This window comes from Vanessa tameamea, chromosome 10 (genome assembly GCF_037043105.1).
Source record: "Vanessa tameamea isolate UH-Manoa-2023 chromosome 10, ilVanTame1 primary haplotype, whole genome shotgun sequence".
NCBI lineage: Eukaryota > Metazoa > Arthropoda > Insecta > Lepidoptera > Nymphalidae > Vanessa > Vanessa tameamea.
Genome location: NC_087318.1, coordinates 6,736,884 through 6,764,170, shown reverse-complemented (window position 1 = coordinate 6,764,170; position 27,287 = coordinate 6,736,884). Strand labels below are relative to the sequence as shown.

The 27,287-nt window shown below is 30.8% G+C and overlaps 1 protein-coding gene across 7 annotated transcripts in view; it reads left to right on the top strand.

Moving 5' to 3' along the window:
* LOC113392814 (dachshund homolog 2) overlaps positions 1–27,287 on the top strand; it is a 128,719-nt gene that overhangs the window by 41,766 nt on the left and 59,666 nt on the right. For 5 of the 7 annotated variants that reach the window (XM_026629467.2, XM_026629451.2, XM_026629420.2 and 2 more), the window contains 3 exons: positions 11,663–11,802; positions 23,541–23,730; positions 25,886–25,945. In XM_026629467.2, coding sequence (XP_026485252.1) covers positions 11,663–11,802; positions 23,541–23,730; positions 25,886–25,945 — 390 coding nt within the window. The remainder of the gene's footprint in view (positions 1–11,662; positions 11,803–23,540; positions 23,731–25,885; positions 25,946–27,287) is intronic. The other 2 variants (XM_026629458.2, XM_026629428.2) reach the window with 1 other exon arrangement.

Sequence of the window (27,287 nt, the reverse complement as noted above, 5' to 3'; positions counted from 1 at the left end):
AGTCTGATCAAACAAAAGATTTTTCAGACGTACTTACGTAGCGTCAGAATGTAACTATTACGGTCTTGATTTATGAATAACTTGTGTTTATTTTAAAATTCCCGCAAGTATTGAAATGTACACCGGTATGTGTGTTTATGAACTAATCTAGTTGTACGTTTCTTTATAGATTGTGTTAAGGAAGATCCTTACTTTATAAATATCCTTGGATATATTTAGTTTAGTTATAATTATATTTAAATAACATTAAATTTAAAGCTCATTGATTTATAACTAATTTGTAATATAAATGTAAAATGAGACTACAGCCTAATATTGTGGCATTAGGTTTAAATTAACTTAATTATTTAGTTTAGGTTAATTTTCATAACCATGATAGGTTTTGGGTTATTTCATTTAGAATTGTAAATATGTACATATATCCTAATGTGGAAACATGTTATAAATAAAACAAATGTATTAAGTTCCTAATATATATTATATAGAGGAGTAGTCACATTAACATTTGAACCAAGATTAAAAGAGAATATTAAATGATCATATCAAAATTCCATGTTAAATTGATATGTCGACGTAATAACGGTATCTGGACTGATAAAACAGATTATTTCCTTGCTCCTTGTCGGCAGCTGATGTTTTTCTAATAACCTGTTTAACAAATCATAACGTTTATTTTCGTTCGACACTAAACGATCACACGTCCGGGACTCTATTCTGTTTCAAATCTCAAGACTGTTTGTTTTCATTAATTTAGTTTTTTATTCAATATACATTATGAAATTAAACATGACAGAGTACGTTATATTTTTATGAGTGTTTTGTAGTCTTTACTTACAATATGATTATTAGATTTATAATCGAGTATCACTTTTACGTATGATTATAGGTAAGTTAAAATACACGTTTTTCAACATAGTTAATTTAAATATTTTCGTATAATTAAATATAAGGATATTATGTAACAATGACTACTAGCTTAGCTTGGTGGTAGGGCTTTGTGCAAGCCCATCTGATGAGTGGGTAGTACCATATATTCTACCGTAAAAAAGCAGTAGGTACTGTAGTGTACTTGGGTACTAGGTAGTACTGTACTAGGTATTGTTGTGTTCCAGTTTGAAGTAAGCCAGTGTAACCACAGGCACAAGGGACATAACATCTTATTTCCTAAGGTTAGGGGCGCATTAGCCATGTAAGGAATTATTATTATTTCTTACAGTGCCATTGTCTATGGGTGCTTACCATCAGATGGCCCATGTGCTCGTCAGCCTACTTATATATTTAAAAAAAAACTGTCGCTTACTAGAGTATCAGTAAAGTTGGGAAACAGGTCAGGGATTTCCAATTATTTATTTTACATTTCATTACTACTTGATTTATAAATCCTTTATTGACAAAAATCAAATATTTACCTGTTTAAAAGTAATACAATAACAAATTCAATTATCCAAGGCAACCAACAAGGAACATCGCACACTTAAACCACTTTTATCTTTCAAGTTACTTTTTAATGGTTGTTGATGAAACATTCGTATTTTTCTATTTCTAAATATCTACTTGTTAAAAGCCGCTGTTGGCATATATCTCATATATGACTCGACAATATTAGTTACCAGAATTAGATGAAATTAATTTAGGGTCCAACAGATTGTGTTGCTCGCCAGGTAGCAATTTGTTTTTTTAAAGCGCTACAACAGAACGTTTACAGATAAAAAACGCAACAAACGGCGGGAACGGTAGCAGATATTTTTGATTGTTGCTGATGAACCATATCACCGTAAATGGAAACTATTAAATCCTTAAAAGCGACACAGTAGTACAGAATGCATTTGTAAATTGAACAGAATTGTGTTATATCCGACACGGGTCGAAAAATTTTAATTTCTTTTTAAATTATTCGCTCGTTGAGAAAAAACTTGGCGCCGGGATCCGAGACTTGGTTCTAATATTAATTTGCGGAATGACTGATGTATTGTTAATTTGTTTTACTTTGATTTTTTGGATGCTCCTCTTTTGAGTAAAGTTATACATACGTCTACTCCAGCATATTCAGTATAGTTTACAAATTGTATTATTTCAAACTAGACAAAAAAGTTTGTATGGAAAAGCCCTTATCATATAAACCGTGATATCATTGAAATATATTTTAATGATAATTTTTACACAATACTTTTCATTTTTATTAAACATGTTTTAAAAGCCGATACAAATTATTTCTTTTTGAGTTTGTAATGTTAATAAATATACAATAAAAGTAAATAATTTGACTAGTAATTACTATTTGAAAAACAAATTGTCGAAATATTTGAACAGATTTTCTCACAATGTTTTTCATTATAAATGAAATGGAATAGGGTGTGACATTGCAGTCGCAGGGGCGGGTTGCCTGGTCATTCGTCCAGAAATTGTATAATTTGACACAATAAAACAGTTCAGCAATACAGCGTGCGTGAATGGTTATGTCCGAAACAGCAGCCATCAAAGAGTCCGAACAAAACATGCCAAACGCACTACGACCGTTTCAATGAAAAGTGGAAAATGAAAAACACTTACAAAGGAAAATGTTATCTTTTATATTTTTAATCTTTTGGGGTTTCAATTGAAATTTCAATGTTTATTTTATTTCGATATAAAATTATGAGTTAATATAGATAAAAGTACCTAGTTGTTACTAATAATACGAATCACTGTAAAATACAATTTCAAATCAAAAATACGTAAGCTAATAGTCAAAAAGAAAATTTCATAAAAGAGCGGGGGAAATAAAATAAAACGACAATATGTCGGGAGCTATTACCAGACTGACAATAGAGTTACGACAAAGGGAATGAAAGAAGGCTTTTCAGCAAAAGAGATAAAGTTACATTGAAGATAATATCATACCTTAAAGAGGCTGAATGCGGCCGTTCATATATTTTGCATCAAAGTATGATTTAATGATGAATAATGAATAAGAGAGGTATATCTTATACGGACCCAATCGCTTTTAAATTAAAATAAAACCACGAATGTAGTCAGATACAAATGAGGGTTCTGAACGAATATATTAAGTTAAGTGTTAGATGTAGATCACATTATGTTTAATACAATCGTACTGAAATTTACAGTAACATATTCTTGTATTGCTATAATATGAAATAATTACAAATATTTTGAATAGCAATTTGTTATTAATTTTGTTTTTTTTTTTGCAATTATAATTGTATACATTTATAGTTGCATTGAGATTTGTTAATTATAAATGAAATTAAGCTGTAATGATTTTCGTAACGAATATCACAAACTCTTTGAAAATGTAGACAAAGAATTAATACAGAAGCCAGTATCAGAACTTAATTCAAAACGAATAAAACAAAACGAATTCGCAAGACTTTCTGAAGATGACGTCTCTTTCTTCTCGGCAGTCATCGAGTTTCCTTTGTAATTAAATATTGAAATTAAGAAATGAACAGCCGCTAATTACGAGAGCTTGTCCCTTGAGGGCTGATTATTTTGCCCTAGCGTTGCTCACTAAAGGGATGCGGGATCGGTTACTATAGAATATTGTTGCAAGCAGGGATGCTTACAAAAAATATTAAAATAACTGTATTTCAATAATATTTCCTAATAATAAAATCAAAGTAATCGAATTAATTATTATTTGAATATTAAAAGTTTTATTGTACCGTAGCTGTATATACTAAGCAGTATCATAGATCACTGGTATCATAGTAACAACAGCAACATAAATTCAGTGTTTGGACATTTCAATTATCCGGACCACGTGGCGTGCCGACAAAGTTCGTGCCAACAGTAATAAAAATTAAAAAAAAAGAACAATATAAAAATCGTCCTCCTTTCTTAAACTTGGGAATTAGGTGGGGTGTTATTATTTATCACTTCTTCCGCGTGCTTAATTTGAAGATTTCATATATTATAATTGATATTTACTGAATTTTTATTTATTAATTGAGTACAAAATCAACACGTATCTGCTTAAACATTAACATGGAGAATAGAAGGTTAAACATTAATCCAAATACTAAGAGAACTACAATTAGCACTGCTATCGAGCGAGCTAATATTATTATTTTACTAAGCATATTTAAATAAACGATTTTAATACTAATTAAACTCTAAAGCATAGGATAAAGATAAATATCAACATTTTATAATTCTCTTTTCAAATTCTTTTCTAAATATATAATTTAAAAGGTTTTTATTGGAAAAAAATGTTTCAATATGTATTGGTAAGATTTATATTCTAAGTAACGAAAAAAACGTGATTTACTTTTCATCTATAAATCAGATCAAAGAAAAATAAGCGATATCTTAAAAATATTAAAATGATAAACAATGAATCGTTAATAAAATATTCAAATAACAATCTATAATAACAAATAAAGCAGCTATAATAACATTTCTTCATTATCAAATGGAGTCAGAGATGAAATAGTCTGATCTTAAATTCGTTCGGAATGTCTTTATTAACTGTCATCGAATCAAGGCAGCCGGGACTGTTTAATACCCCATCAGGCAAACGTAATTAGTTTTGTAAATAAAATGCCTCAAGAAATTGAAACGTACCGGCTACCTGGCTATAGCAATGACTTGCTTTATTAACTTATGACTTCTTTGTACACTAAATAAATAAAACGCTGTTGCAATTGTTCGACTATCTAAAATTACGATACGAAATAAGATATAATAGTTCTCTGTAAAGAAAATTGCTCATTACGGTGATCGATAGATTCTTATTGTTAGATTCGTATTTGTCTTTAATTATAATTTTTAAATTACGATTTGTCTACATGTAATCTCTTTGGTGGCTAATACTGGTTATAATGGTGTTTAATGAGAAAATACTCTATGGATTTATACATAGATTTACCGCTGCTAGGTTGTATTGTGTTTGGTTTTTTGTTTCGCGACAAATTTATTACACTTTTACAATTATAAAAAAGGTATTTTATAATAATTAAAATGTTTTTACATTACATAACTAATGTATATGACATGACATGTTGATTGCCTTTGATTATGTTCTTTGGAATAAGACATTGAATAAAGTAGACTGTTTTGTATAATTTTTAATAGTCATACAAATTAGTTTAATAATGCTCGACTGTTTAATGAGAGTTAAAATAGTCCTAAGGAAAAAAATACGTATGGTAATGTAATATTTAATTGGTCCTTGGATAAGGTTAATAGCCTAGGGACAGGTAATATTAAAAGACCGTTGCTCCATCTGAACATGAAATAATTACTAAGCAGAATTACGCTTCCGAATCTTTTTCACCCCAAGCATTTTTTATTTAATTTTTATTTTTACGACACACTTAAACGCGGCTTTGCTTTCATTTTTTATTGTTACTGTCGATGTACCCTCTAATTTTTGGTTACAATTAAATTTTTCTTTGCCTTTTTATTAAAACATTGTTTTTAATGATGTGAAGTCTGCGCTTTATTTGTTTATATGAGTTGCCTAAGGATGTAATTTTTTACCATAACTAATGTTAACTAGCATAGATTAGAATGTTTTCTGGTAAATCAATAATGTTCGTTTCTCTTCTTCTCCAGGTACTTCTCAAGGTGAATAGGTATTATAATTTAATCAAGGAATGAATCTCTCGCTCCGACCGCGACCGGAACTCGTTTACAAAATAGAACAACGCTTTTTATAACCGAAATCATTTATCATGTTTGCACTGAACCCAAGACAAACTGCTACTGCGTTTGAGTTTACCGTAGATAAGATTACGTGCGTTTGTTTTACCTCGTCTACCGATTCCTGAGCCATTTTTTAAGACAGAGCTTCGTTGTTTGGTGTAATATGGTCACGGTGTTTCCGAGAGAGGTGTATTATGAAAAGGAAACGTCGTTTAAAGATATCCCTAGATGTTTTAAATGATTACAAAATGATAGTGAAATCATTTGACAGCATCAATCCTAGATCCTTACATTATGTAATAGTAATACGCAAATATTACTATTAAGAATCGTATTACTTTTTAGAATATTATACGCAGTTTTATTATTTAGAATCGTCGATAAAATTATGTACATTGGAAATCAACCAAATTATTTACAATGAAGTCGTAAAAACTAAATTAACTCCAGAATACCTTAATTGTTAATGATAAATTTACGTTGTTTTAAAGCATATATTGCAATTAAGTATAAACTTTTACTAACCGAAATTAGTAATTAATTAATATAAAATAGATAAGATTAATCAATGCCTCCCTATGACATTTTTAATACTTAAATATTTATTACTAATATCAGTTTTTTTTTTACGTGAATGGTACTACATTATTTTTATATACTTATAAACATTCCCATACGAATTATAGTGTATCGTGTAAATAAATCTTATGCTCGGGACTAAAAAAAAATATATATAAACAGATTATGCCTATTAGCTTGCCATCGGCTGTCAGCGACTTGTATTTGGTCTTTTCACTTTTTTTAAACTGCTCTTGTTAGGGAAGGATGTTTACGCCACGTGAATGTTATGATTTAGTGTTAGTAATTGGTAGTGAGTGTGAACACGTCCACTAAGAGTCGAGAATAGTAACACGAATATAATACAGAGAGTCCGTGTCTATTCATAGTTTGTATGAAGCTGCGATTGTTTGTACTCTTAATAACCGTGAGGCGCTAATATAATTCTGTTTTTAGAATTCCAATACATAGTATATATTTTCTACTAATATTATATCTACCAATATATCATAGTGAACATGTATATTTGTTAAATGGGCTATCTATCAAGGGTAGATCTGTCAGAAATATCTGGGGAGTCCTTTGTGGTTGCTATTTGATCAGTGACATGGGTAGTGAGTGATGAATATTGCCAAGCAAATATAACGAAAAGCAAAACTATCCGCGGTGTTAGTTTCACTGGGGCATGGGGTTGGGTTGATCGGAAAAAGTATAGCTCATAAATACGTATGGTTAGCCGTTTGATTTCTGCAAATGTTGATAACATTCACAAATAATTGTCTTTTGACTCATTTATTCTAGTTTATTCAGTAATATATTATAGCAGACTTTTATAAATATTTCAAATACTATAGATTCTCTATAGGCTAAAAAGGCGTTACACATTTATTACGTCATTGCACACGGAGAGATTGTTGGCTTTTCTTGTGTACATCGTTTAATCGGAGAACTGTAAAATTTTAAATTGTCTTAAGAAAATTTTCCATTCAATTATAGTTTGACTAATTATCATTTTACTTTTATCTTATTGTATTTAATAATCCGTATGAAAATAAATGTCACGTATTTTAAATGTTTTTGTTAAACAAAAATCCTTTTGAAACTAAATAGATAGAATAGTAAAATCAATTTGTAGTTATTGATTTGATTATGTGGCATATGATTTATTCTCGAAGGCTAATTGACGAATCAGTACGAATCATAGAAGCTAGATACACAATGTAAAAACCATGGGCGTGGTTAGAGTCGTAGTTTAAGCTTACTTAATTTTTATTACTTATCAAACTTTTCTTTCATATTAATCATTTCTAAAGCAAATAAGACTAATTCTTGAACCAGTGCATCCTTAAGTAAACGATCCTGAATTATATCAGCTATACATTGACATAAGTCGATAATGTTCTGCACTTTGCACGGCCATATAAATCGTTCGGAAATCGTTGAGTAATAAATCGAACGCTTTTTAATGGCAGTTTATCGGAGTGAGCTTTGGTGTTCAGATTACGGTGTGGTCTAAGTGGAGGCAAGGGGCACGCGTTCCTTATCTCTGTCCCTCGACACTTTCAATATTCGATTTCGTCGCTTTGTGTTTTGTTTGATTTTGCGCTCCCGAACGTTTGTTATTAGATATAAATATAAATTATATAAATAAATAAACGGCTATTTCCTTGCATAGCGGGCGTTTCAAATATCGTAAGAAGTATTCTCGCAAGGAACCGTCGTATTTGCTTTTTTTAAATTTATTCTATTACATTTTACCACATAATAAAGGTTATATCTTGTTTCAAATGTAATTAAATGTTTAAAATATACCAATTGCATTAAAGTGTGTGAATAAATTGTCAGGAATATACGAAAACTCATTTTAAACTAAAAATATCAATAATCAATAAAAAATGTACTACGGCCAAGTGAACCGTAGCACCTTGAAACCCAATATTCGATTACGTGGTAGTCATCGTTTTGTTTGATTTTTACGCTTCCAGCATTACTGGAGTAAGGTGTTAAAAATAAATTAGTTACAATTTTTGTGCGCGTCATTTTCCAATTTATTGTCGCTATTTTGGTATACATCTGTCGATGTGCGACCACCGGAAAGACTTTTTATTGAGGCATGAGTAAAATTTATTGTTCTAAATATTATGCCTGGTTTCTTTCATACTTTTAGTTTAATTATTAAATGTATTATATTATGACAGAGATATTTTTAAATATATACCTATATATATATTATATAGGTATTTGGTAATATTAGATATTTTTCTTACAGACATAGTACTTATAACATATAGATAATGATATCCTTTATCAAAATGTCGCACCGAAACAAAATCGTCATGTTACCGAATCGCCCCACCTACCGAAAACGAGATACCACAATCCGAGCTAATGGAGTATCTCATAATGACGGTTGCTGACATAAAAATAAATAGGCGAGAGTCAGTTTCTGCGTAAGCCGATACTATGATAACAGCATCGCTCCCTCGATAATTGTCGAACTTGTCCGACGATATGAGATGGTTGTAGTATACCTTTGCAATTGCTCTCTATTTCATTGCAAAGCCTGGTGATATAGCGAAACTTTTTCATTTTGATTGCATTTAAGCAATTATTTATTTGGAAATTCAAAATTTGATTAAATTATATGAAGATAAAAGCTATATTTTGGACTAAGAGAACGATTAAATTATTTTGATAATAATTCCTCACCGAACATTTTAACCAGCTAGTAAAATTAATTGAACCTGGAGACAGAGGCATTATCATAATCAAATGTTTAATCCAATACATGCTCTTTCACTATGTCTTTCTTCACCGCAGATTACGAGTTTAATTATTATTAACCCAAATTATTCATTAAAGCGAATTGCTGCTTACCAAGCTTAACCTACAATCTTCGGTAAAAGTTCATGTGTTCCACAACTATATCTCTCTTAAGAATTGCTTTTAGTAAATGTATAGTTCAGGCGTTGTAAGAAGTGAGACGAGTGAAGTCTAAGACTACGGGAAATTCAGGCAATAAGTTTTATTTATTTTAGTCAAGAACGTAGTTTAATTGCACCGGAGTAACTTAATAGTGAATAAAACAGCTGGAAATTTGTTTTGACATATTTGATACTAACTCCTGGAACTATAATATTATAAAATAAATAAGAATATAATGTATCATATTATTAAGAAAAAGTTATTAATTATACTATGAAAAGTAGATCAGTGTGGTCCCGACAGAGTACACTAGAGAGCCACCCAATCTCAACCCGTGGGTATAGTCTAATGGAATTTTTGTTAAGCGTATCTATCATTTGGGCACCTCAAGCACCAGCATGGTAGCGGGGAACAAAACTACCAGCAAAAGCAGATTGTCGTCTGGCCGAGACGTAAAAATCTACCAAATCCATGCACACTGCATCTACCCTAAGTAAATAAAATAAAGGGGCAAGCAAATTGATAATGATTAAAAATATATGAAGCCCAATTGTAGATTAAACTGAAAGTGAAAATAAATTGAGAAAATACATATATTAGCATCTTCTGGATTATAGTCTAGGAATTGGTTGACTTACTGTATAAATAATTACTTTAATATAAAATACACCGTAATTCGTTGATTACAAGTTTAACTCGTAGGTTTATATTTTGTCGAATGTAATAGGCTTAAGGGTAAAGATTTAGGTGACAAAGTTTATTGCGGCCAAGAATATACTGTACACTATTACTTGACCATAAATCACGGATGGGAAAACAATAAGCGTGAAATTGTGGAAACTGCGGACGATGTCTTACGGTATTAAATCTTAGGGGAGTGAAATAAATAAAAATAAATCTGGATCTACCCTCACGCGAGAACATGATTTATTATATAAATCCGGTAAAGAAACTTGCACAAGGCGACTTAGATACTGCCCCGTTACGTTTTAATTGTTATTAATTAATTATTTGAGTCCCTTTTTATTGGTCACATGATACGTATTTATAGTGTAATTATTATAAAACTTCTCTCAAAATTAATGCGAATGAAATATAACCAATGTTTTCCGTTTTGCTCAGAAATGTCTTTTAAATCACAGGTATCGGTGCTAAGGTATACAATAGATAGTAAAAATCAAACGTCTTTTTCCGGTAAACCAAAAACAGAACGCTAATGTGTTTTTTAATTTAAATCCATTGAAAAATATAATTAAGAATACTATTTAACAAACACATATTGATCAATTTAGAAAAAAAATATATCGGTAAGTAATCGATGCTTGCCGTATTTATATTAAGAAAGATCTTGTAATTATCGAACACTTTTTTTAAATTTTTGTGAGTAATTACGTGAATTATAGTTTTAAAATACTAATAATCTAGTCGACTAATGAAACAAAAATAAATAAATACTGGTAATTTTATCTTAATTAAAAATACAAAAACATAATAACTTCTTGTAAAAATTTGTATTGATATTTTTTAAGCGTATTAAGTTTTTCTTGGGACAGTCAGTAATGTTTTAGTTTTAGTAATTAATTTTTGTAATATACCTATATTTTTTTATAGAATATTATCTCAGTAATTATAAAAAAACGCATTAGAAGAATTACGTAGGTACAATGTATATTTTTATCATTTTTGAAAAATTTTAGAAGACTAGTGTCATCGGATTATTTGAGATGGAATTCCTTGCTTTCATTTATTCTGTATTGCACTGTCAATGTTGCATAATTACATGTAATTTGTTAGAATTGCACATTTCACAAGCTTTTATTTCGCTTCACCTGTTAGTATGTGCATAAAAAACATGCTCCATAAATTTTGTTTTATTTTTAATGTTTACATTGCAAATTGAGGATAAATTATAGTACTCCAGTACTATTATTTTGAATTTTGTTCGTTGTTTTCATAATATGACATAAAACTTTTTTTATAAAAATATTAGCATAGTATGGATGAATATTGTCCTATGAGCGTCGAATTGAAGTTGATAGAGACTATAAAGCAAGTCGCAACACATAATTTTTAATTGTTACTTTATATATTTATACTTTATCCTCACAGATAATATATCATAAGTATGTACACTTAGGTGGTGGCCTTGTAAGAAATATACATTATATAATCTAGTCTAAGACTAAATTAATTGTTCAATTGTAATTTTACATTTGAATATCGAATCGAAAATTCCGAGATCCAATCCAGCGAACTTAGACAAACGCGTTTTATTCGAGTCGAAGTGATTTCTATCATCTATCATCAACATCTAGTCACAAGACATTTAATACTAATGTCATTTCTTTATGTCTCTGTGGTTCCTACATACGATTTGTAACTTGTCTAGACCCGCTGATATTGGTTTGAAAAATATGTTCTATGTGAATTCAAAACTCTTGATTTTATTACACTACAATTTAAACTTGTTTTAACTCATTTTTAGTGTAAGTGCATCGTCATAAACGGCAGTAACGTGCTACTATGTCCGCAGCTCCAGACCGGGTCGACCACCGAAGCGCGCGTCGGGCGTTGGTCTCTCGCTTGCTGCGACGCAGTTCCCTGGACACCCATTCAAGAAGCACCGACTTGAAAACGGGGACTACTCACCTTATGAAAACGGACATATGAGTGGTAAGTTCTTGTATACAATACAATGTATGGATCGACTATTTTTAGGAAAACATTGTTATACCTTTCAATATTACAACGATATTTGAATTCCAAGTTATTTAAAAAATTCAACACAGGGAATTAAAGCTATTACAATCAAGACGTTAAATATCCGACTTATAATATAAATCAAAGCAAGCGATAGCGTGATATGTGATAACATCGAATTGGGTCTCTAGATACTCCGGATAGGCGCCGGATATAAAGCCCCGCTTCTCGGGTGGCGTGCTCCTCATTTCATATACAAATTACACAAATACAAAATTATCCTAACACAAACGGAGAAAAGGGAATAAAGTGATTAAATAGAGCTCAGCGCAAGACGGCTGGCAATCAATCATTTTTGTCGCTTAGACCTTTGTTGATTATTTTGTCTTTCATCTCATTTGTACCTGCGAGTTCTGTGAGTTCTGTCTCGCTCTAGCTTGAAGTGTCGTGCCAGACAAGGGAGCAATTACATTCGTGATCTTGCATAAGCGACACTTGCTTATCGCGCACTGCCGCATTTGACTTTGAGTGCAGTTTGTTCGCTTTTTTCCCTAAATTTGCAATTCGAAACACTCTCATAAGTTCGATAGCATTGTTTTGTGTATATTTATATTGTTCCCGGTCTACATAGAATTTTAAAATTCTAAATTTTATGTCTTTTTTCCATCTTTAATAATAAACATATAAAAATATATACTGTAACAATTGTTGTTACAGTATATATTCGGAAATGTAATCTATATTTTATCATAACACGAGCCCATATTTAACCAATATTATTTTGACGAGTCATTGACAGTGGTTTGGAGTTGATGAAACTCACACACTGATAAAATGTCTTGGACCTAAGACACACATACGTATATTTATTAACACATACATACACTTGGATCGTCAGATAAATGTCAATGTTTAAGTGAGTGAGTGAGGTGGCGGGTGGCCCATTTTCACCCCGTGAAATAATAGGATACGAAAATATCCGAGGCAGAATATAATCCTCCTAGGAAGGTTGAACGGAATGGAAATAGGAATATGAAATGCGTGGAAGGGACGTCGGCCCACGTGCGTTCGTGAAAGGGTTGATGTTTATCTTTTGGTGATAAATCAAAATTGATGCTTATTTCATCTCGCTTAATTTTAATTTCGAGTATGTGTTATGGCAATAACATGATTAGTTTTATCAAAACCTGTCTACCATTTCATAAGATTAAATTTAGACATGTAAAGGCAATTGACAAGATTAGAAATCATTATTAAAAATGATTTAAATATGTAACATTTGACTATTTCATATACAATATTCGAAGTAATATTAAGTCTCGTCAACTGTATAAATATGAAATATAAAAAATCAAAACGGTAATACTTTAGTTATATATGTATATGACTACAGATATATTTACGTTTTATAATTATTCTGTGACAGCCCTATTATTAGGGAAACTGGTATGAAAATGATGTGTTGATAATAATTAAAGGTTTCGTACGATGTCGCTTCGATTCGGATGTTATATAAACGGGGGGATAATGTAAGGCATTATAACATTACGTAGGGGTATAAAGCTTTACATTCTGATTGAATTCTGCGACTGAAATTAAGTAAGGATTTGCCTGTTTATGTTAAGGGAGAGGGATATGACGGATCAGTCAATTTGCGAGCGTTGTCTGTTAACGCCTTTGTTCTCAATTGTGTGCCGCGATTGTAATGGGTAACACACAATAACATAATTGTCGTTAATAATAACACGCGAATGTTCACTGAAGGTTGTGGATTCATACCCTGGCAAGCGCCACTGAATTTTCATGCTCTTTTTGATAATTATTTTTCATATCCCAATTAGCAGTGAAGGAACCTGTATGAATTGGATTAAAATATCGTCACGTGTTTATCTATTAACCCGCATCGAAGCGCCGTGATGTTAAGCTTAAATCTCTATAGAAAAGCTTGCTATTTAATACAAAAACTCGTTCACATAAGCAACTACAAGAATAATGTCATGTTTTCTTTAATTATACATAAGTACATCTGCAGTAACTTAAGTAATTATTTACGTACAATTAACATCAATGCAAATGCAAAAATTTTCAAAAAACCCACTCACGCAATATAACATTTATCGTATTGTTAATAACCAATTTACTCAACGAACTACAATTGAAAGTTAATGTAATTACTTTTTATCCCCACACATATAATGCTGTGCATCGTACAATTGTAGGAATTCAACACTTTAATGATTAAATCATTAAGTGGCAATTGCAAGCAATCAAACAAATTACAGATGGATAAGGAAACAGTAACAATAACCGCGGCGACAATTAAACGCCGAAGTGAGGTGGAACACAGGTGTTTCGATCAAAGACTAAAGATTGCGTTGCAAATGGTAAACGTACACTATATGTGTCGAAGTGTTTTCATTTTGTATTGTCACAAGCACACACTTTTACAAACATTTACGTAGGTACAGTAAGTATCGTATTTCTATTTACGAAATATTTAGCGGGTAAATATTTAACGATTTCTCTCTATCTGTCACCAAAACTTTTACATTCGTAAGAAAAAGACGGCTTAATTTGTAACAATGTAACTGTTTTAAAGCGTGTACTAGAATCGGATCTATATCGGATATAATGTTTCTTTATAAACTAAATTTACAAACTCACAAAAAAGAAAATTTTGTTCGACAAAATATAGAACGATACGGCAAAAAATATGTAAAAATATATAAATATGTACACTTTACAAAAAAATAATTCAACAAATTAAAAATAATATATTTTATTCGATTTCCACACAAGCAACGTCGGGGCAGAATCTGTTTGTGTGAAATATTCAAACGCAATACTAGTTCATATGTAATTATTTCGAATTACACAAGTTAGTTGAATGCATCGACTAAGTAGTAAAATGAGTAGTTGTGTGAGTTTATTGCTTCGGTTCCTGTGAAAATAGTCTATGGTATGATTACAGTTGCATAATCTTTGATGCATAATCAAAATGAACTATAGCAGAATTTAATAATAGAAAAAATAAATATCAAATAATATAGTTTTTACTTTCTTAGAAAAAAAAGTAATCGTAGAGGCCAAAAATTCTTGGTGCCATTTTCGATAAGTCCTGCTCTTAGATGATGATAGCTAGCCACTGAAGCCATTAGTGATCCACGGAGATAAATACAACGGTAAAATATGCGATTACTGTGATTCTATTGGAGTACGGTTCGTTTATTTTTTAAGTCTTACAGGTAGACGGGCTGGCAAATGGGCCACCAGTGCTAAGCTACAATTATCTATATATTGGTACTTTAAGTAATATTAATCATTCATCACATCACCAATGCGTCACCAATCTTGGAAATTATACGTATGTCTCTTATACCTGTAGTTACACTGGCTTACTCACCTTTCAAACTGGACCGTATTGTTGAGTTATGATGAGTAGATGGCTACCTAGGCGGGCTTGAATATACCGACCAAGAATATAACAAAACGCATAACTACTTTTGTACAATATATAATTCTATTAAACCTTTTAACTAAATTTCTAAATATCCAATCACCTAATGCAGTGGACATTAATTAACATTTAATTTTGATCTAGTTGCAGAAAATTGGTTTAAAATAAATGTTTATTTTCAAAATAACCATTTAACGAACATATTGGTGAATTTAAAATAGTATTATTATATAGTATTATAATATTCTGCAATATAAATGTCAGCCAGTACCTACAGTGAAATTATAGAGACAATAAAATAATAATGAATGATATAACATAAAGTATAGAAAAAGTATTTGTAATTCTGACGACTATATGTTCACCCTCATCTATTTTTTATGCGTTTCATTCCTTACTAACATTCATCACTATTTAGAAAGATTATAGATAATATTTTTACATACGTTGTTAAAGAAGTTATAATTTTTTTGTAATATCAAATAAAGAGCTTAAAAAATATTTTTCTTATGTTTAATGTGTAAAAATACTTTACTTTGTCCAGAGTTATCAGTAAATCCATACCATGTTGACTGATGATCTTTTTGATTGATGATCGTTTGATTTATTTATATTCCAACAAAGTATCTATAGCCTGTCAAAGAAGGACTAGATATAAACAAACCTTAGATTCACATATTATTCCAAGTGATTTGCTAACGGCTCTGCTATATTATGCACTACAAACAGTTCTTGTTTAATATAACTTTATGTATAAAACAACACTATTGCACTTAACTACTAATATGCAAATTAATTTTCCTTCCAAGTTCAAATAACAACTTTGCAACTATATATTTGTTTTATGCCAATACCATTCCAATTGAGTTGGTACACTCAATACCGACAAAGTGCCACAAGTGATGAGTCGTATCGGTTTTTTTTTTTTGGCACCAAAATTCACGGATACAATCATTCATTTTTAATAAAAAAAATGAAAGAAATGCAATTACGATATTCTATTCCTATAAATCTAATGTGGCTATAAATAATTTCTTTTGTCTATAACTGTTCCTGAGAAGTAGAATCAGTTTTTTTCCGCAGTAGCAATAAACATTTCTTGCCCGTCATTACGAACATCAGCGCAACCTATTTCCATACTAACATTAGCAATAAACTGTTTAATTCCCATCGTTTTGTTTGTGGTGTGGAACGAGGTTTACAATTAAAATGCTGTTTTGCCATCCACTTACGGCATTACTCACACCTCGCAGTCATCATGGCGCATTCATTTTGTTTTTTGCTCGAGTAAAAGCATAACGATGGAATTTCTTTTAATTAACAATACCGGCGTATTTTGAATGTCGGCGCCGGTAAACTTTTAATTCATGATTGTTCATGTTTTTTATTAAATTTTTGCATTCTGTAAGATAATTGAATCTTAAAAAATATGTTGACTATGATTTATAAAACAAATATTACTGGGAAATAATAAAACAGTTGTAAAACTTATTTATTACAAGAAAAAATTTTTCTAAAAAGTACTTTAAATAAATTGTGAGGTTTTTTAAATATATTTTTTTAAACTGACGATCAGTTAAACAACGTAAGATCTTCGTCCGCAAATAAGTGAATATAATTCCTGTTTAAAGAACCAACCCGACCACAGCGCCACCTTATCGTGTCCGCATTGTGGTTATTTTTTTGTAACTAAACCAACATATTGTGAATATAAGTATTTTGGTCCATAAGTACAGGTCAGTTAATAGCTATAGCGCCACCTACATATTATTAGCTATAATATCTATATCAGAAATGAGTTTTTTTCTGTCTGTACATGACACCTTCGCATCTAGTCAGATTAAAATAAGACTGGATATGACAACAACGTATGGGCTAAATATAGAATGAAAATATTATACTATTACCCAAAGTCCACACAAAGACATAACCCCATTGTTAATAATAAAACCAAGTCTAATAGTTAAAACTATTTTACCCGTGGCATTAATAAACCAAAATCGATCAAGTTAAAATGAAATTATAGGTTATGTCGTAACTCAGTGCGTTTGTATCCGCTCAGCGACAGTAATAACACTGTATTAATTCATCCGAGCAACTGCCTAACAGCCTGTCAGAGATATCGACGCAGATAAATTTGACAATCGAAAATGATTGTTTATAATCAGTAGGTACCTGCAATATGTGGCTAAGAAGTTCATCGATACATAAAATTATCATTTTGATTTACCAATTAAAGAGCGTGATTTGTAAACAAAATGTTGTAAAAATAACACAATGCTATGGAGATCCACACTACAAGTTCCTTAGTAGAGAAAAGGAATAAGAAACTTGGAATAAGCTAAGAGTATAATAAAAACGGGAATATGTATAATCTTGTCCTATTTATTAAACAATTTATAGATAATTCTACTTCCTCGTCCCCAAGTATTTCTTCGTCTTCCACCTTCTCACTTCCTTCCTTCCTTCCTTCTCTTTATACTTGCCTTTCTTGATAATCTTCTTGATTTAATTTGTACAGTGCGACTATATTGCGATTTTTTTAAAGAAATGACGAATCGGTTACCATAAAAACTTAATCAAGTTCAAGTGAAACAATTATGCGTTAAGTAAAACCGGTCGCATGACGTTCTTATTATTTCTTTTCGAGTTAAAGACAGAAATTGATCAACGTGCAAATTATTTATGTAGATTTCTTAAGATTTGGTGATGTGCCAAAGTTTGGACTAATGTTTATTTATAAAATTTAAGACACAATATTTAATTTATAAAATGTACTTATTTATTTTATTGTTAAATGTTGATAATTCTTTATTAAGTTATTGAAACAAAAGAGTCAACTACATAACTCATACTCTTAAAATTATTAAAAAAATGTTGTACAAAAACTTATATTTAATATTGACAAATATACCTAATATCAAAAATAAGTATAAAAAATGTTCAATTTGATAATTCGGTAGCAGCAGCTGTTATTAACCACGGATATAATCCCTCTTTTGTGCATAGATATTAATAAAATATACTTCGATTTCGTATCTTTGATACTTGTGTTACAATGGCGTAGTCGCCTTTGTAAAAGTTTACGGATGAGTAACTCTCAACAAGTTCTAGGTCGATTCGATTGAAAGTCGGAACTTACGTCATTCTTCGCAATACCCACTACTTATTTGTAAGTTTGAATATTTTGTAACAATACCAAAACAAAATAGATCGCAAATGCATCTTGATATTTCGATATGCAACAAGTCATAATAGTAAAGAAGAATATAATAATAGCAGGACATACAAATGTTACTAATTTTGTTTTCCTATTTTAAAATAAAAATATATCTTGTATAAATATATCGTATAAAACACCCTAAGAACTCATAAGAATCTTCCATCATTAAAACTCACATAATAACAAATATGACACATACTAATCCCGGCCCATATATTTATCCGGGATAAAACTGTATCCCGGTCAATTTACGAGTAATTAACTCTGACCCTCTTTCACGCTACAGAGGGAGAAGTTTTATTCCGCTCGTAGAAATAGCCTCGAATTGCGTTAAAGTTCTATACTAGTGTCTTCCATAAGAACAATAATCCGTTAACGAGATTTACGTTAGTCAATTAGACTTAGTTTTTCAAAAGTATTGTATTCAGTAACAGGACAGCCATTAAAATAAAGTTATATTTTGGTAAAATTCTTGTTGAGGTCTCATTATTGTATTTTTCTATTTCTTAAAAAAATATGTTTTTTCTGTTAATTATTTATAAAACCTCCTTACATTAACAAATATTACACTTATAACTGTCGAAGTAATGTAAACTCGATCATCCACAAATTTATCATGTACCAGTATTTTTAATAGTTACTAACATCCGTTCCTTTATTTTATAATGTTTACGCAACGATTGTCCAAGACTTCCTTAAAAATATGACTTTATTACTGAGGGTAAAGTGAAATTACATCACATTGATGTGTTTCATTCCAAGTCGTGTACAATACGTCGCTTTTCTTCAGCCTATAACTTCTCAAATTGCCGTCGTAAGTGAGGGACGCGGATTAGCGCGTGCTAGGGCAAATATTTTATTACAGTCCAAATCTCCAGCCCTCAACGTTTTATTGTTCATAAGGCTCGTCCGAGCCAAATGAAAGAGTTTATGGCAAACACATAAGTCTGCCGGTGTTGCAACTGAGATAAGTATTTCCCCGATTTTGTAGAAATTTGGTCTTCGAGCTTAATTGAGTCATTTATTTACTAAGTATTTATCGGTAACATAATTACATAATGTAAATATTAGTATAATTAATTAAAATTAATTTCGTATTTTAAAATAATATAAATACTTAATTGTGTGTTTGTAAGTTAATATAAAAAAAAGCAAAATTGAATTCCAAATAAATGTTTTGTCACACAGCATTTAATGTATGGACATTAATTTTGGATCAGGTAACACTGTCTGGTTCGTCTTGTTGACTCAAGTTATTGGCAGTCCACATTTTGCCGGCTATTGTGTATTACTGTTATTGATTGTACTTCGCACGTGACTTGTGTTGATGATAATAGCTTGTATCTCTTACGGGCGTTTCTTGTAACGCGTATTGACATTAAGGGGTGGCTATACAAAGTGTACATTTGCCAAATTATAAAGTAAAAAAAATAGGTTAAAATAAAACGAAATAGATTTAAGAGTACCAGTCACTAACTTCCGTTCAATAGTACCTAATTGTTTTAAAATAATATATATTATACGACGCTTATGCAAGCGACAAGCTGCGATTTATCCACTAAATTGCAGACAATTATTTCGCCCAATCGTATATGCCATTGGTGCACTGACCGTACAATTATGTGTTTATTGTAAACGCTACGATTGCCGGCCGCCTGTAATTTTCTTTTAATTCGCCTTGTTTTGTATCATTTCGAGTTTCTTTTGCCGTTTTTGTTTTGAGATTTGTTGGATTCAGTGATATCGCCTCGGAGCGATCATTTACTTTTTGGAAAATATAATTTTATTAATGCAAATCAGTATGGAACGAAAACTTGTAACTTTAATAGCTTACTCCATTTTATAATAATTATGCTCTTTTTAGGAGTCATTCTACTAAAATCTATATAACATTTTTCTAAACAGACAGTATGCACCATCTTATAAAAAATATTAGTATTAATAAAATGAAAACAATTATAGCATCTGGTACAAATTCAATATAGTGACGTCATTATTAGACCATAGAGATATCGAAATTGCGTCAATTTTACAATCTCCGCGTCAATAGTAACGTGAACATATCGACCATACATGAAATTGTTGGTTTCACTAGAAATTATTTAGATTCAGTAAAAACAATTAAGTTATACTTTAGCATTGTATGTTTGAACAATAATAGTTATAAACTTTGGTCAACTACATTGTTAGCCAAAGCGCTCGCTCGTCTCGCTTTACAGCCAACCATTTATACCTCACTCATTCGGTTATTTCGTAATCTCTCTCGTAATAAAACTCAATGGTTATTATCTCTGGACTTGCAAATATTTTTTTTACACTACGGCTTGTTTCAAATCGAATAAATATTCCTGTTGACTTCGTACTTTGATTAAGTTCTGTATAACATAGATTAAATGTTTCTGCTTGGACGCTATAAAAATCAAATAAACAAGACTATTAAAAGCAGACGGAACGAAAACTTTTTTTACTAAGTAAAAAACATAGTCCTTAAATTTTGTGGTTATGATCTCCTATATCCCAACCTCCTTTAAACATATAAGTGATATAATTGAGGTTTCGATTCTATCGATTCTAATTTTAAATAATAGTCGGTAATTTAGTTCGATCATTTGTCGAGGACAGTCCGTCGGTATTCGATCAATAAATCGTTGAAAATCGTTATAATAACGGCTCTAAATCGACGTTTCATTTCTTTAAATGCCTGATCAGTGGTTTCGCTTAATAATAGTTATAATCATAATCGATGATCATTTTGTTGGTTTCGATGGAATGTCTTCAAATGCGATTAGGTTTTTTATCCAAATACTTAATACTTATGGGTGATAAGTATTCGATTCTAAATTAAGATAATGAAATTATACGTAATTATATTAATGGATTTATAAGACAATAGGCATGACGTAATATAGTTTAATAGTTAAATGGTCTATAAAATTATAGAAATAAACATAAAAATACTAGTAAATTGTCACAAATGATTAATAAAATTAATCACTTATAATGTTTTTGGGTTTTTGTAATATTATATATATATATATTATAATGTCATTAGAAGGAGTCAAATAATGAAATATACAAATAAGAAAGAGAGTGTATGGAAGGGTTCTTGTAACCGCAGGTTATTACGAGATTTAACACGTATTTAGTTAATTAGTAAGTGCGGTTGACCGGCGCGGTTGACCAGTTGTTGGGTTCTTATACTTTAGGGATTTGTAAATACGATTTTTGGTACACTAACCCAATTGTGGTTATGTATTAACCTTTTATTTATATCATATAATACAACTTTCTAACTTCTATAGTTATAGTAACAATAATAGTTCGACTTTTTTTTACTTCATAACATTTAGCGGTAATAATATCTGAATTAAATGTAATTAATTAGATAATAAAAATTATAATGATATGCTTTATATTCAAATATATTTATGGAATCCTCGGAAAAATATTTTAAAAAAAAACTGTCTTTTTTTCGCTAGTTCTTCTTTTCCAAATTGATAGTAGATTTTTTACTATGACTTAAAAGGTGACTGTAAAGTTTAATAATGCCTATTAATTTTGAATTTAAATTTGACAAACATCAATAACATGTCTTGTTAATTCGCTGGATTTCGATGAAGTAATCATTAAATCATTATTTCTGAAATTAGTTACCTTATTATTTCAGTAAAAACAAAAACATCCAACTCGTAAAACTCAAAGCTAACATCAAGTATATTAAATGCGGTGTATGGCTGAGAAGATAACAGGCGGTAACTAAGTAAATAGAGCCGGTCAATTAATTCAGGGTCCATTGGTCATAATGTTTGTTACATTCTAACTTTGTATTATTATTATTGTGGATTAGATAATTTTAACATGCCTTTATACTATTCAATAACAAAAAAGTAACTTTTAACATTTATAAAAAATATTTTTTTTTTCTATGATATATAGATACGTATTTAAATAGGTACTCGTTGATCACTTTAAGGCTGATGAGAAGATGATAGTGGCGTGATATTTGAAAGGTATCCGTTCAAATTCTGTTTTACCGATTAATACAATGTGGTTAAAACCTAAGTGTTAATTATTATTATTATTTATAAAATATATGACAATTTGATTCATGTAACAGAGCCATAGTTTTACCGATTTTATATCTCATCAGTATTTAAATCGTAGTTTCATATGATTAGTGATTTTAACATAAAACTAGTTAGGATTTGAGACTAATTTAAACAAACTTAAGTAATTTGGGAGTTACAAAATGACATGCTATTGCTTAAGTTCAAAAGTAGCGGAGGAAGAGATATTGAAATACCTTGATTTATAAATGTTAACAATTTGTGAATGTTTTCAAATATAACTGATCCCTAATCATGTAACAAAGCGAACACATATTAAATACTCAGCAATCCTAAAATCCTTTGTAGAGCGTACAATGGAAAAGGGTGTTTTCCTTAACGGTCCAAACGTTAATTCGTGTTTAATTCGACACCTTGTTAATTGTTTCCGACACCCCAGTCCGTTTGGTGACCTCTGGGGGGGGGGGGGGTATGGACATCCAAAGACCACCCGATACCGACTACCCCATAGGGGGTCATTTTAAGAATATTTGCCTTCCACCCCTCATGTTTACACGGGTTGTTTGTGGTACCCAGAAAACAATAGTCTCGAAATTCATTGCTCATTTTATTATTGTTGATACGCCGTTTTACGGGCGATTCGATTATTGGAACGAGTAATTAAATGATAATACCGGGTATTAATTGGATTTTACCTGAGTAGGTTCGCGATTACATTTAAGTGCTATGCTATTTATTATAAGGAATTGAAAACGGGAATTACAATTTATGCCGCGCCCAAATTTTCATAAACCCTTTATTGGGTATAAGTTTAATCAATATTTATATTTCATAATGATTTAAATTATAACATATATAACCAATAAATTAAAACTACCTTCTATTCATGAAAAACGATATATTTCATCAGTATTTAATAAAAGATACTTACTGAATTTTAATGTAGTTTATTACCTTGTTGCAGAAATGGCACGAATGGACAAGTCACCACTTCTGGCTAATGGCTACAATGCGCCACCCACTCACCTGGGACCAATGGGCTTCATGCACCAACATGCACTCATGTCCCCTGGCATGCCTCATCACGGTGTACCAAGACCTGACGGCTCTATCATTAAAGGTCAACCAATGCACAACATGGAAGCACTCGCGAGGTAAGACATTTTTACCAATTTATAATACAATACCATATTTGTTAAAATATTAGGTAGAAGTAAAAACAATTTGTTTTATACAAATAATAGAAATAATTAATATTAAACTAATTTGAACCACGTGTAAGCGAAAAAGACTGATATCAAATTAGACTTTGTTAAGAGTGGGGAAATATATTGCTAGAAGCTAAAGCGCTAAGAAAGATTTGTATTTCGAATGTAGTCAAAATACATATACATATACATTTCTCATAATGTAAATAAATTAACTTATATCGCTTTAAGTTGATAATCATGGTATTTTAGATATACATTTCATCTTTAGCGCTTAAAGACTTATAACGCCATCTAGCGACGTGTTTGGAAAAAAAATATGAACGTATTTTTTTTAAAATAAATTACCTACTATAATTAATGTATAGAGACAATCTATATATAAACTGATGCGTTTTGAATATGTAATAAAACGTCAAATAAACAAATACAGCTTACAGCGGATATTGGTCGCGTAAAACTGCGGCTTCCCAAACATGGTATGAGCTGGTATTAATTCTGTATTATGTACCATTTTCCCACATGGACTACCATTGAGGTCTAGGACGTAATTTATGATGGAATTGACTTTATTTTAATTTTATTAATTGAAAAATATAAGATTAATAATCATATACTTACCATACCGTGTCCACAAATGTTTATTTAACACAATACTCTTTTTCCATAAGTCTCAGAGTTAGAGAATATAAAGTATATCAGTGTTTGGGCATACAATTTTGCACAGTAATATCTCCTACTTAGATTGGCTTGTGAGATTGATCGGCGTAGCTCAAATCCGGTCAGTAAAAATATATTGTTTTTATGAATATTATACCTATTTGTAACTTCAAACGTATTTTGTATTTTGTAATACTTTCATAAAAAATAACAATAACAGAAAACAAATTAAAACATAATTATATAAGTGTCAATTATATTAATCGTTTAAATTTATACCAAAATTCTATACATTATATATCGTATGTGACGTGCCAAAACAATTACAGTTAATTAAGTCATAATGAGCTTATATACATAAGTTAATGAAAAAGAAGCCTATAAGCGGGTCACAAGTGATACAGGTTAAATGACTGACTTAATCCAATAAGAAAAGTACAAACACTGAGTGCCCTCACTTCCGCCCGAAGACCCGCAGTGCTCACTTGACTTGACTTACCCCAAGCTTACCCCACTGTCTTACTGCCACCCAAGTGATTCAACTACAAGTACAATAACCTACAAAAGTATTACATCCGTTAACACATATGCCATATGAATGTTGCGTTATATTACAATGTATTGAACAGTAGTAGATAGGTACTTTAAAAATCTAAAGAGGACCATTTCTACAGGGAATCAAATTCCCTATGAGAGATGGTATTACAAGACGTTTTTTTTAATTTTAATATCTTGCTCCTGGATATATTTATCATCTCAATCTTAGAATAAGTTCGCTCACTCTTTTTCCGTAAATTTTTTTTGTAAGCGTATTAATAAAAAAAAATTACAAATATGTAACATTATTTACAACTTAAGAAAAAGTAAGATTTGATATGTTTTTTACGCAATCTGTATATTACTCTCTTAAAACGAGTCTGAAGTATTTACGGAGCTTCTAAAGGGACAAAAGTATGCTTCAGTATAAGATGAGAATGAACGAGCCCTTACCAGAACCCTTTAACTATTGTAAGAAGTATTCCCTCGAAGAAAAGTTTAATGAAAACAAAGTGCTAAAGTAATTGAGAAACAATTTCGACGATCACGCATGAGTTGTTACGACACAAATATAAGCGATTGTTTTAAAAACATAATTAATTTCTTCGACCCCTCGCTCAGCCTAACGGAACATTTAATATCGAGTGCTCATAATTATTCCTTTTACATTCAAACCCTTTTTTATTAGCAAATTTTATTCTTAAATACTTGAGAACAATTTGTTGCAAGTTTTGTCTTTCTAGAGGACTTATTGGTTTCAGAAAGTCTCTTTGTAATAAAAATCGTTGTTTTATATTATTAACGAAAGAAGCTGTCAGCATTTTTTTGCTTTAGTCTATTTATTTTATATTTAATTTCACATGTTTCATCTTTATTTCTCTTATTATGTTCCCTTTGTCTGCAGATCTGGTATTTGGGAGAACTGTAGAGCGGCTTACGAGGACATCGTAAAACATCTAGAAAGGTAAGCAAGTATTTTTTTTTTTTTATTATTTTAATTTCAATCATTACGTTATATTAGTATAATAAAACTTATTCGTCCTTTATATTATTAAAACAGAGTTCAGTTCATTCAGAACTTGGACGGCAATTAATTAAATACAAAATCGTTTTTAATTTAAACAGCTTGAAAATGACACAGGGGAGTGTGAAATTAGAGAAGACAATTAGATCGGTGGATCGGGTGTATTTTTAACAAATGACCGCTCGGCGGCTTCGGCGGCACGGGGCGCGAACAATTCATCAAACTCATTCTGGGCTAATCTCGATGCGAGGAAAATGCGGCTCTCATGTAAATTGGGCCGATTCGAGGGCCAATGGTTAGGGGAAACGCTTTTCTTTTCCTGCTTAATGGATGGTGATTGATCGGCGGGCTCGAACGATACTAGCGGTTTTGACTTCATTTTCAAGTGCCGATTAAGTGCATCGATTTTGATTTGAAACCTTTAGTATATAAATATACCCGTATAATTTTTTTTACATAAATCTTTCAACGAAGTCTCTTAACCTTTTTAGTATGAAGGTATAAAATTACAATCATTTTTTTTAAATATGTTTAATTATTAATTAAATTAATCAATTATTAATTAATAATTAAAAGAGGTTTCATATTTAAATATAACTAAAAAAGTTAGAGGTTATATATAATATTTTTTTAAATTTTCGATGTCCTAAAATTCTAGGCTTATTTGATATACTGTGCTAATTAATCCTCTAGATTTGAAAATAAAACGTATCCATGGTCCATGCGAGTTGGGTAGAATTACATTCGGACAGCCAGCCTTGTACCGATGTGTCACTGTCAGCCGCGATCGCCCGCCACGGGTATAGGATTAAGGCTGTTTTAAAAGAAATTACTTGGTAATTTTTGGGTTGCCTATCTATTGTGCGATTCGTTTTATATTTTGAACGATCTAAAATATTTACTCTAATATAAAACAAAAAGTATACAACTATTTCGCGCTTTGGTGGTCACAAGTTGCACTACTATTTCATAACGTATTTGAAATTAGCAGAGATGAATTAGTTAACTTTTTCTATGAATACAAATTTTATTAAATTCTATAACAATTTATTTACACGAAATCCAATTATTGAGGTCCATATTATAGTCGTTCGACTCAGTCAGTAATTTGTTTTTGTAATTCATGTCGATGCTCGATTATAGAAAAAAAACCATAAGGACCTGAACGGGTTAGATGAAAATCTGCCACTTTTGTATTCGCTTTGGAGTGTGGCAGAATAAGCTCCTAATCTTAAAAAGGCCTAAGAGAAGTCACACCGAGAGATTTACAGATCGTTACTTA